The sequence below is a fragment of the Pleurodeles waltl genome, chromosome 9 (genome assembly GCF_031143425.1).
Source record: "Pleurodeles waltl isolate 20211129_DDA chromosome 9, aPleWal1.hap1.20221129, whole genome shotgun sequence".
NCBI lineage: Eukaryota > Metazoa > Chordata > Amphibia > Caudata > Salamandridae > Pleurodeles > Pleurodeles waltl.
The window spans coordinates 1,176,540,375-1,176,553,556 of record NC_090448.1 but is presented as its reverse complement, the minus strand read 5'-3'; the positions used below and the strand labels follow the sequence as shown (position 1 = coordinate 1,176,553,556).

General features: G+C 50.2%; 1 protein-coding gene across 1 annotated transcript in view; it reads right to left on the bottom strand.

Annotated features, from left to right (window-relative positions):
- Positions 1–13,182, bottom strand: part of AKAP6 (A-kinase anchoring protein 6) — a 609,087-nt gene that overhangs the window by 126,818 nt on the left and 469,087 nt on the right. Inside the window, exon 9 of the mRNA XM_069209097.1 lies at positions 3,373–3,493. Coding sequence (XP_069065198.1) covers positions 3,373–3,493 — 121 coding nt within the window. The remainder of the gene's footprint in view (positions 1–3,372; positions 3,494–13,182) is intronic.

Genomic DNA, 13,182 nt, shown 5'->3' with positions numbered 1-13,182 from the left:
TTTAGAATAATTGTGATAAATTTGGAGGGGGGCCCGGTGTTTTTTTTCCATGGGGGGGGCGCAGCATTAAAAAGTTTGATGAGCACTGCTATAGGGGAAGCCGTTAGACAATATTACACCATGTACATCAAGTGGGATTTTCATCTTTCAGATGCACCAAATGTGCATGATATTCACACATATTTATAATTGCATTTCACATTTGTAGACACAGGAATATTCAAAAATTGCTCAGAATTACATGGCTTTGGTTTCAGAGCGAGGCCAGGGTTTGAGCCCGGGTCCAGAGGTTGCAAACAATGGCATCACTAGAGGGTGGTCAGGGGCCACAAGGGGCCCATACCCCAGGTCTGTTTGTCCTACACGCCAGTCTCCTTGTGCACACCACTGCAGCTGTCTGTTGAACGTGTCAGGCAGCAGAGGAAAACACTCACTGACGTTTGACTCACGTGTGTATGTCTCCATCAACCTTCCACTGCAAAGCAGCATTTGTTTCAGGCGATGCACGCACCTATACGCTTGCTTGAAATGTTTAAAACTGACTTTCTGTGTGTATGTGTAACTTTTATATATATATATACACACACACACACATACTTGTAACGTGTGTGTGTGTGTATATATATATACATACATATATACACACACACTCATGCAAAATCATATTTGGTTTCGATACATTTTATTGTGGTTTTCAACATATGCAATCAGAACAAACATTGGTACGAATATATCAACTATTGGCAAATCCCGGTGTCATGAATGATGTAGAGTGTGGGCTAATTAGCTGTGCATGGTGAGGGTGTGAGTTATAACTCGAAGTGGGCTGAGTGAAAGCCTCTCAAGTATAATATACATATCATTTTAGTAAAATCAAAAGGGTTTGGTTAATGCCAGACCTAGTAACAAGCATTAGCAAAGCCAACAGGTTTCACCTTTTGGACCTAGTACCAAAGCTGTTTGCTGATGCTGTGCAACATCGGCCCACATATATGATTTTGTAGACACATGCATACATGATGAAATGCATCCCCATGCATGAGTGGGCCTACAAAATAACAGAGCCATTTTTTAGTGATCCAAGATAGATTGATAAAACCCCCCAAAAAAATCATATTTCACACATACATGTAAGGCAGAGCGGACAGAAGAAACATGCTGCCTGCCCCTCTAACAAAATGTTTTAAATACTGTGGGTCGGGAGGCCACAGAGGAGCGTGTTCGGAAAGCAGCAGGGAGTGACTTTGATGAGAAGGAGAAAGCAGCACATGAGGGATAGAGCAATTCAGGGATGGGAGAGAGCAGCGAGGGGAGCAGGGGAGCAGGGGAGTGGGTTCGGAAAGCAGCAGGGAGTGACTTTGGTGAGAAGGAGAAAGCAGCACATGAGGGATAGAGCAATTCAGGGCCGGGAGAGAGCAGCGAGGGGAGCAGGGGAGTGGGTTCGGAAAGCAGCAGGGAGTGACTTTGGTGAGAAGGAGAAAGCAGCACGTGAGGGATAGAGCAATTCAGGGCCGGGAGAGAGCAGCGAGGGGAGCAGGGGAGTGGGTTCGGAAAGCAGCAGGGAGTGACTTTGATGAGAAGGAGAAAGCAGCACATGAGGGACAGAGCAATACAGGGCCGTGAGAGAGCAGCGAGGGGAGCAGGGGAGTGGGTTCGGAAAGCAGCAGGGAGTGACTTTGGGGAGAAGGAGAAAGCAGCACATGAGGGACAGAGCAATTCAGGGCCGGGAGAGAGGCACACGAGGGAGAGAGCAGCGAGGGGAGCAGGGGAGCGTGTTCGGAAAGCAACAGGGAGTGACTTTGGTGAGAAGGAGAAAGCAGCACATGAGGGACAGAGCAATTCAGGGACGGGAGAGAGCAGCGAGGGGAGCAGGGGAGTGGGTTCGGAAAGCAGCAGGGAGTGACTTTGATGAGAAGGAGAAAGCAGCACATGAGGGACAGAGCAATTCAGGGCCGGGAGAGAAGCATACGAGGGAGAGAGCAGCGAGGGGAGCAGGGGAGTGGGTAGTCTGGCAAGGGAGAAGCACACGGGAGAGAGCCAGTAGCATACAGGGGAGAAAGCAACATAGAGCAAAGGACAGCTTGGTGGGGAAGAAACATACAAGAGTGAGCAACAAGCACACAAGGGAGAGGACAACACGGAACACAGAAAGGTGGGTGTTTGGCAGGGGGTAAAAGCACATGTGGAAGGGAGCTGAAAAACACATGCACTCTCTTGGAGTGCTTAACCAAAAAGAAAAAAACTTAGAACCTGACTGAGATCTTGGCGGACGAGTTCATCTGTCACAACGTTGACGGATATCCTGTCCACCGAAATATCAAACCCATTATATCCTAAGGGATTTATATTTCGGTGGACAGGATAACCGCCACCGTTGTGACGGAGTAACTCGTCTGCCAAGATCTCAATCAAGTCCTTAGTTCCCTAAAAGTGGGCAGTGGGAGCATTCAAGTCAGTCACCCCAAAGTATGGTAAATGGTTTATGCTTCAGGAGAGGGACAAACACAGGTAGAGGAAGGCAAACTATTGAATAAGACGCATGCAAACGAGAGTAACAAGTAAAAATCACCCACTGGTAAGCAACGGACAGGCTGTCAGCCCCCCATGAGCTTTTGGTAAAGACACAAAACATCTTTTGTAACCAGACTGCTTGTGTTATGTGGTAGGTGAGTCCTAAGAAGTGCACTCTCACTCGAACCTCCGCTCTCTGCTGTGCCCCAGGACGTGTATCAAGAAACCACTCTTTTCCCTGGTGCCCCTGGGGCACGCACTGATGAAAGAACACTCTTCCTGATGCCCCTGGGGTACGCACTAATGAAAGGACATTTTTTCCTGGTGCCCCCGGGACAAGCATTAATGAAAGGGCACTTTTCCCAAGTGCCCCCAGGGCATCCGTTCATGAAAGGACATTTTTACCTGGTGCCCCCAGGGCATTAAAGAAAGGACATTTTCCCCTGGTGCCTCTGGGGCATGCATTAAAGGAAGGACACTCTTACCTGGTGCCCCCGGGGCATGCATTAATGAAAGAACACTTTTCCTGATGCCCCCGGGGCAAGCATCAATGAAATAACAATTTTCCCTGCTGCCCCCGGGGCATACATTGAAGAAAGGACACTCTTACCTGGTGCCCCCGGGGCATGCATTAATGAAAGTACACTCTTACCTGGTGCCCCCGGGGCTCGCATTATTGAAAGTACAGTCTTAGCTGGTGCCCCCGGGGCTCGCATTAATGAAAGTACACTCTTACCTGGTGCCCCCGGGGCATGCATTAATGAAAGTACACTCTTACCTGGTGCCCCCGGGGCATGCATTAATGAAAGTACACTCTTAGCTGGTGCCCCCGGGGCTCGCATTGAGACACCAGGCTCTCACCTTGTACAGGTGTTGTTGCTGGTCTTCGGACATCATCAGGCCATGTCGGTCCATCACCGTAGACTCCATGTCGATCAGCCAGTCCCAGATCTCCTGGTATTCCGAGTCAAAGTCCAGGAGGCTGCGGGATGAGGGACAAGGGGTCAAGAGATGGAAGGGGCGGGATTTGGGAACATCTATAACTGCGACGAAGAAACCGGGAGCTGTGCAGACTGAACCTCGGTAACATCTCACAGCACAGACAATTACAGCTGGTTGGTCGACTAATCAGCTATCAAACATACGCTAATACCCAGGGTACAAGCTGTTCACAACTGAGAATCTCAAATGTTCAAAAATAGCAGTGAAAACAAAAAAACAAAAAAACAGAAAAACAGAATGTGTCCTCTCTGTGTGGAATGTAGGGAAGGAACGCACAAGGACAGGGTACACTGAGACCTGGGAATGGGTATTAGGGCTGTGGGAGGAGTGAGTACAGGGGGGAGGGGGAGAAGGGTGCAGTGCTTAATTTGTGCTTGTTGTATCCGGTGCTGAGCACCGACACTTATTTTTGAGGGCCGGCGCTTATTTTTCTGCCTCCAGCATTTACTGCGAGCAAAAGACACACATGGGAAAGACGGAGGAAGAGAAAAGCGAAAAAGCGTCACAAAGGGGAAAAGCAGAAAGCTGCAAGAGTGAGCTGAAGGGGTAAGGAGTGGCTGCAAATGGATTGAAGAGGCCCAAGATGGCTTCAGGATTACGCGGCCTCAGTATTCCATGTTCGCACATTTAATTGCAGCAGCCGCATGTTTAAGAGGAGGGCTTTGGGCTCCGTCACGTTTTTACTTACAAATTAAGCATTGGTGCAGTGGGACAGGGAGACGCAGGGACAAAGGACAGGGGGACACTGACACCTGGGCATGGGTCTAGGGGCTGTAGCAGAAGGGAGTACAAGGGGGGCTGCGGGAGAAGGGTGTATTGGGACAGGGAGACGCAGGAACAGAGGACAGGAAGATGCTGGGCCCTGGACATGGGTATAAAGGTTGTGGGGGGAGGGAGCACAAGGTGGGGCTGTAGGAGAAGGGTGCATTCGGAGAGGGAGACGCAGGGACAAAGGACAGAGGGACACTTAGACCTGGGCATGGGTAAAGGGGCAGCAGGAGAAGGGACACACAAGGACAGTGAGACACCTGGGCAGTGACAAAGGACAGGGGGACATGGGTATATGAGCTGTGGGAGAAAGGTGCACTGGGGCAGGAGAGGAGGGCACTGGGTCCGTAAAACAGACACAGGGAGACACGGGGAGGCAACAAGAGGGAAGGAAAAACATATAGAGGAACAGAGAAACACTGGGGAATGGATAGAGAATGGTGTCCACAAGGAATCAGGCACGGGGACAGGAAGGCACGGACACTGGGACAGTAACATATCTAACAAGCATTTGCAATGCAATGGGTCTCGTGTCTAGTCGAGCTAGAGCTGTTAACGTTGTAAATTCCTACCCGGACTTTTCTTGCCACATAAACTGAAAATGAAAAGTAAAATGGTTTCACATAAGCAAGGCGACAGCTGCCATGAGCTCGAAGCAGACACAAAAGGAAACAGAAGTTCGCTCACAGTGAAACGTATCAACAAAAGTGCAATTATCCATGTAACCGGCAAAAGTGAAAATATACATGTAACAGGGTTGATGTCATGCAAAGTACTCGACTACTGCCCAGCGAGATCGCGCTGCTTCCGAAATAACGACAAAAAGTAGTCCAGAAACCATACAGAAAACACTGAGCCTCGTATGTTTTCAGTAGTTGGGCGGTGCGCTCGAGGAAAGCTAAACACCGGAAAAGGCATGACATATGCATGCCTTTCACTAATTAAATCAAGCAAATTTTAAAAGGCAAGCCCACGAACCAACCAAACAGATGGGCGTGACATGAGCGTGGTTACAAGCCCGTAGAGAGATTACAACAGGGGCCAGAGCGCTTGTGCGCAGTGCCCTACAAAGGACGAGGGAAACACAGGCCAGGATACCGGGAAACCCGAACACGGGGAGCAGAAATAAGCAGACATGGGACACAGAATCACAGATACCGGGATATAGATACAGTGCACGTAGAAAATAATGCATGTAGAATTGGTGCAGTCACACGACAGCAAACATGTTGTCTCTAGGAGAGAGATACCCTGCCACTGGGAGAGAGATACCCTGGTATTAGAAAAGAGATACACCATCACCGGGAGAGAGAGAGAGATACACTGTCACTGAGAGAGAAAGAGATACACCGTCTCTGGGAGAGAGATACCCTGAAACAGGTACACTGTCACTTGGAGAGAGATACACCATCACTGGGAGAGAATACACTGTCACTGGGAGAGAGATACAATGTCACTGGCACACTGTCACTGGGGGAGAGATACACCGTCACTGGGAGAGAATACACCATCACTGGGAGAGGATACACCGTCATTGGTACACTGTCACTGGGAGAGAGATACACTGTCACTGGTACACTGTCACCGGGAGAGAGATCCACCATCTCTGGGAGAGAGATACACTGTCACTGAGAGAGAGATACACAGTCACTGGTACACTGTCACTTGGAGAGAGATACACTGTCACTGGTACACTGTCACTGGGAGAGAGATGCACTGTCACTGGGAGAGAGCTACACAATCACTGGGAGAGAGATACACCATCCCTAGTACACTGTCACAGGTAAAGAGATACACCGTCACGGAGAGAGAGATACACTATCACTGGGAGAGAGATACACCATCACTGGGAGAGAGATGCACTGTCACGGGAGAAAAATACACAGTCACTGGGAGAGAGTTGCACCGTCACTGGGAGAGAGTTGCATCGTCTCGGGGAGAGAGATACACTGTCACCGGGAGAGAATACACTGTTGCTGGGAGAGATATACACCGTCACTGGGAGAGAGAGATGCACCGTCACTAAGACAGGAATACACAGTCACTGGGAGAGAGATACACTGCCACTGGGAAAGAGATACACCGTCATTGGGAGAGAGAGAGAGAGACACACCGTCACTGGGAGAGAGAGATACACTGTCACTGGGAGAGAGATAAACTGTCACTGGGAAAGAGATACACTGCCTTTGAGAGAGAGAGTCACACTGTCACTGGGAGAGAGATACACTGTCACTGGGAAAGAGATACACCGTGTTTGGGAGAGAGAGAGACATTCAGACTGTGAGAGAGACACACTGTCTCTGGGAAAGTGACACACAGTCTTTGGGCCATGGAAACACTGATCATGGGGAAGGAATGAGGAATACTGGGGGCAGAACACTGCCCCCGGAAGGGGAGACCCCAGCATTGGACAGGGGAACCCAGGCACAAGAACAGAGCTTGACACTGGGAAGTAAGGCAGCACCCCGAAAATCAAACTCTGCTTTCCTAGGTATCCCCATGTCGACACAGAAATGCATGGTCAGAACCCCCCCCCCCCCACCCCCGGACAGGTTTCAGGCGCACCCTTATTTAAGACGTGGTCTATACAAGCGAACAAAGTCCTGTGATAAACACTGGCCTCAGTCAGAAACTTTAGATCACCAACCAAATGCACTGACCCCCAGAGCTGTGCCACGGTGGGCGCCCAACATTTATTTGCCGGCCCTGCCCTACTGCACCCCATCTCTGGTCGAGGCTTAAATACAACTGCTTCACCCTGCTAAAGACGGCTTCATTGAGGTCTATGTGTCATCGGTTGGGGTACACATAGGATACAAGGTGCAGGGGTGTGAGATTCCTTGACCTCCCCAGAGGGCCCCACATCACACCCCACCTTAAGAAGCTCCATTGGCTGCCGTCCCAGAAGAGATGCCAGTTCAAGATGCTGACCCGCGCATACAAGGCCCCGCTCAAGGACCAGCGTACATCAGGAAACGAATGACCTTCCACCAGCCGACCAGACAGCTGTGATCCACCTCCCTCTCCCGCCCAGACACCCCTGGAGCTGCTGAAACAGCAGCAGAGTACGCGCCTCCGCTCACCTGGTGGCCAAATCCTGGAACAACCTTCCCCTGCACCCCGGACGGCCTCATCGCTCCAGCAATAAGGACTCCAGACACGGCTGTTCGAGTGAGCGGGTCACCACGAAGCAGTTAGCTTACTCCAGCGCCTGGAGACCCGCACGGGTGAGTCGTTGCGCTTTATAAATCCTTGATTAAGTGATTGAGGTGGGATAAGGAGATGTCCATGTGTCTAGAACAACACAGTGGCATGTACCCCGCGTTATCACAAGTGGTGTTCACTGTGTCCACGGATGGCCCACATAAGATGTAAACCCGCAGTGCAGATCCACTCTTGGTCCCAAGACCTCAGATTCACCCAATGACTGGACAATGAAGCAACACGATGACCAATTCAATTCAATTTCCACCTCCCTTGAAGTTCTGAGGGGCGCTCCAAGGATCCGGACATCAGTCGCCTTCCACGCTTCCATCATCCAGGACCCCCCCAAAGATGACGCTGACATCAGGTCATGCCGTCTTAGGGGGTAAACCGCTGATAAGGCGCGGTGACACACCAAAGGGGGTTCAGCTCCGTCCAACGCTCCTTGAGGGGGGGTCGGTGGAGCTGGGAAGGGGGCAGCTGAGGTGTCCTGAGAAGTGAATGACCTAGTCATTGCAGAGGCTGTAAGCATTATTGGTTATCAATCATGTCAGGATATTGACTCGTAATCAGCTAGAGATCCCCTGGGGCTGTCGGAGGGGGTGCACAGACCAGCGACAAAAGCCCGCACAGCGAGCGCAAAGAGAAGGCCCAACACCCTGTCCCAACCCAGGAGGGACACATGGATCCGGGCAGAGGAGTACGCATGTACAAAGGTGTTTAAAGTCGCCGGTGCAATGCTGAGGCGGAAGCGAGGTGCGTTCACGAGCTTAAGAATCATTTATGAAAGATTATGGAGTCGAAAAATGGAGCAGTACACCACCAGGGTCAGAACGACACCAGGTCTGCTAAGGATAAATGACGCGTTTGCTACGATTTCTAAAAAAAAGATACAAAGTTCAAGAAAACAACCAAAAAAACATGAATTTCGAAATAATTCTCATGACAAAAGCTATGTCTGGCAAGTAAACGTCTTTGCATTGCGCGGATTGTGTACTGGATGGCACCGAGGGGAGCGGTGAACCTGGGGTGCCCAAGGTCAGGACATGTGGCTGAGCCGGGATTTCCAGTGGGGTCCTCTTGTCACTGCGCTCTGGTCTCCTGCCCACAGCTTTCTCCTGCAGAGGAGTTTACATGAACGATACTGCGGGAGGACTTGCTTTCATTGCGGGCACCAGTCAGGCGCCAAGGAACATAGTTCGGGATAAAATCTGGCATTAAAAGCAGGCCTGCCCCAGGAGAGGCCTCACAGACGACAAACGTGTTGAAAAGGACAGTAAATGAATGCAGGGAGGAGAAGCAAACGGGGACGGCCTCTGTATCCTGATCAGGGACCTGGAATTATGCGATTGTGCGGCCGCACTGATGTTTTCGCATAATTGAAGATTTGCCGCATTTACCACCTAATCCATCGTCTGCCGCATAATCTACAGGTTTTAACAAAAATAATGTTTCTAACCGAGTCGAATCTACTAGAAACCCAGCAGCACGTGCTGCTGCACAGTGGAAGGCCCGTTGCAAAGGTTGCTGGTCACCTTTCTGTACGTTAGTGCCACATTTAGGAGTTAAACTGGTACTAATGAGGTAGAACTAATGCCCAGACAGCGCTGACAAGTTAAAAAATAACAAGATAATGAAGTAACAGTATCACAAAATGTGCCAGATAATTTGCCTTTTCTTGGGGCTTAATTTACTTTGGCTCTTCCCTGCCGCATAATTCTAGTGGCCCGGATTCTGATGCCGCGTGCGTGCCTTTGGTACGTTTGTAAATTCAGACTTGGTATGATGCACCTGATATCACGATTGGTCAAAGGTTTCGCCTATCTCTGCTGCGTGGAGTGACGGGCATATCGCGACAGAGACGTGACAGACGTGAACGCACAATGAATGTACCGCAGGGTACGGTGCACACGTGACTTTACCTAGTACTGGTTCATGGCGAAGGGGCGCAGAGGGGTTCGCATCTGTGCACGAAGCGACGGGGTGTCCAGGTCCGGGGGAAATACTGGGGCAACGGGGGTAATGTTTGTGCTCTGCTCCCCTGATTATGTCTTTTGTTCTGGTTATTTGCCCTTCGGTGCTTAACATTGGCATCTGATGTCGTAATCGATAAGTTCCGTTTTTGTACTATGAGTGCATTTTCTCACAGTAAAAATTAAATAAAGTTGGTTATCAAAATACATATGCTTTTTACAGTCACTGCAACGGCTTTTCCATTCAACTGAACTTCAAATTAAATATATTTTACATAACTTGTATGTTTTTTAATTTCTGTTGACTCTGACAGACACGTGTGTGTTGTGGACACGGGACCACCACGAAGACCCACGGAGGAGCTAGACACCTTGGTCTGTTGCTTCTGGGAGCTTTGCATGGTTAAGTGGCGCCCCGGAAGTCTTTGGGGGTCTGTAGAGTTAGTTTTGCGCCTCCGTGGGTCTGGCACGCCCCCCCCCCCCCCATGCTGACAGGCGTTTAAAAGAAGAGTTCTCCGATTAATGAAGAAAGTTTCAATAAAGTAATCGGAACGCAAAATGTCCACTCTCTGGGCTCCTTCCACTCATCCCCTCCCCAAAGAAGGATAGCCCAGATGTAGGCCACAACCAGATGTTCACGCATTGTTTACCAAACATACTGTACTGTGTGACGTTTTCTAAAGCACGTGACCCTAAACCCCCCCCCCCCCTCCCCCCCCCATCCCCGCCCTTCAGGTGCACCGCTGCCCGGACCTTCCTAAAGGACACATCCCCGGCCATATTGACATATTGGTTAACATTTTGCACCAAATGCCACAATCTGAGGGAATCTGCCAGAGAGACCTTCCTGCAACTGATGGATGAGGAGGGATCAGTAGGGGCGGGGGACCCCGGGGGGCGTCAGGCAGATGACGGGGTGGGAGGGGTCATCCCCGGCAATTCTTGGCAGGATCTCACCTAGAAACTGCAATAATGCGCTACGAGGCGCTATAGAAAACTTCTAACGTCCTATTTCATAGCACAACGATCGTCCTCTTGGCACTTTACATGTTCGTTTGCGGACTGACCTGCAGTTATAGATGTATCCACCAAAGTGTGTGGGTGTGTGTGTGAGGGGGGGGGGGGGGTGAATTCCACCTTCTACTGCCCCGATGAAGCCTGGATCGCGTGCTCTGAGCGCACAGACTCGGTTACAGGCACATCCCGGCTGATTACACGTTTACGTGAGAAACATCCATTTCCAGACTTGTTTTGCGCATGTAGGGGTGAGGGGGCGGATCCTGTACAGCGCCTCGAAGCCCGAATTAGTCCGTTCTGCACGCAACAAAGCGAGGCAATGAAAACTCACATAGAAATAGAATCTGGAGCAACATCCATCAATATCTGAAGGGGGCGGCTCCCCCCGCCCTCCCTAGAGACTCTACAGTGCTTGTTCACGGGTGAGTGGGCCTCGCGGCGCTGCGTGGACAGGCTGGAGTGGATCCGGGCAGGACAGCCGGCAGTGTCTTCGGACAGGGGACCCCAGAGGACGTGGATGAAGGCGCGGGAGAGCCCCACAGAGAGGGGCGGTGGGGTACCAGCCCCGGTCTGTTATTAGAAGGTCAGAGACTAACAACGAGCCCAGAGCCATATAACAAGGAGATCAGGCTCATGTTCAGGGCCACGGGAACAATGCGGCAAGGGAGAGCTAAATTATGTGGCAGGGTTGAGTACATTATGCGGCAAGAAAAGGCAAATTAAGCGGGCACCTTTTGTGATAGTATCACTGTGTTATTATCTAATTTTGATTGAACTTGTTAACGCCCTCTGGGCACTGGTTGCGCCTCATTTCTAGTCCCACACACAGCAATCCGTGAACCTCTGCAAAGGGCCTTCCACTGAGCGGCAACAGTCGCAGCATTTTTAGGAATATTTGAACCAATTGAGCTAAAAGCAAAAATGAGTTAACATCTGCAGATTATGTGGCAGATGATGGATTATGTGGCAAATGTGGCTAATCTATAATTATGTGAAAATCGCAGCGACTACACAGTCGTATAATTCCAGTGGCCCTGGGTATAGTGCAACCAGGCAATGCCAGAAGGACAGGTCAGTGTGTGCATGTGTTTTTCGGCTGTCTGTGGGTCGTTTTTCCGGTCTGGTGGTCCAGTTTGTTGATTTCCAGGATATTACCACAAACTTTGCCTGCAGCAGCACAGACAGGGCCGGACTGGCCTACAGGGTCACCAGGCAGTGCCCGAGGGGCTGGTCTGCTTTATGGTGTGGTGAGCGGGGGTGAATGTTGATTTCCCTGATATTAAAGCAGAGGTTGCCTGCAGTGAGATACAAGGAGATACCTAAGGGGTGTCCACTGGGGCTGGAAGGTGCACGGAGACATCAGGGGTAGTTAAGGTGCAGTTTCTCTGTAGACCTACGTGCATGGAGGCACAGCTGTGTGTGTTTGAGCCCACATGGCTGAAAACTAAAATTCAACATTCAAAGTGAACTGGGACACTGAATCTACAAAGATGATGTAAGTATGATTGTAAGTATAGTTAGTCACATAGCGCAGAGCATGCCGGAGCAGTGTACATTGTGGAGTGTGTTGGACGATGATGATGAAACGTCATGTGTACATCAAGGGGGGAGTTACGTCATCTAATTACAAACTTACATTTAATTCCATATATCTACAGAGGCATGTTACATTTTTTTTTTTTTTCCGGCACAAGGAGGTGAAGTGATTTACTCAGAAACACTCGACAACCGGGGGCGAGGATTAGTGTGAAAAAGACTGTTCAAGGAGAGACCAGTTAGAGCACCAACTGGTCTCCAGAGTCAGCACTGCAGCAGAGGGAAGGCTGCTTCTGGAATGGACTTCATGCCCACAGCATGTCATCTGCGGGCGCACACTTATGAGGACCAAGGGGCTGACTTAGATATTGGAGGAGGGGTTACTCCATCACAACAGTGACGAATATCCCCTCCGCCGAAACATTAATCTCATAGGATATAATGGGATTTAGATATCAGCGGATGGGATATCCGTCACAGCTGTGACGTAGTAACGCCTTCGCCAAACTCTAAATTAGGCCCTAAAATCTCCCAAACCGCTGACTGAGGTTAGAAGTTATCGATGGAGGGAGTTTCCACAGTAACTGGAGCGCCGGTCGCACCCTCTGGTTCCCACTGGCAACTGGAGGAACTGAGATTTTGGTTAGGATGCTGCCACCCCTTCGAGCCATGGTGTGTGCAGAATCGCAGAATCTAAGAGGATATGTCATGTCATCCAAGCATCGGGTGGCTGGTGTGGCCAGCAGTTACTTAAAGGAGGCCCGGCAGGGATATAGACCGCAAGAGAAAAAAGCTTTGGTGTCCCTGGTGGGCTGGACACACTGATATATGCTCCCACAAACTTAAGAGGGTGTAGAAAATATGTTTTACGCATTCTTCCTGTCATTTTTATCTGATAGATGCTGCTTGTATTTTGACTGGGTGCAGCGAGAAACCATCTGTTAGTTTAGGAGCACGTGTGTTCTCTTTATGGCACATCAGATATTTGTGGTTAGTTTCCCATCCTGCATTCTTAAGCTGGAGAAGCTGCACGTGACAGATGAGCCGCAGTCAGGGTAAGGCCAGTCTGGGTGGCTTGTCTTTCAGTCCAGGGAGGACCTGGCCTGGCAGCTCAGGCTGGACTCTTCCCATGGGGAGCAGGATCAAGACTGATTTGCATATGCTTGGTCCA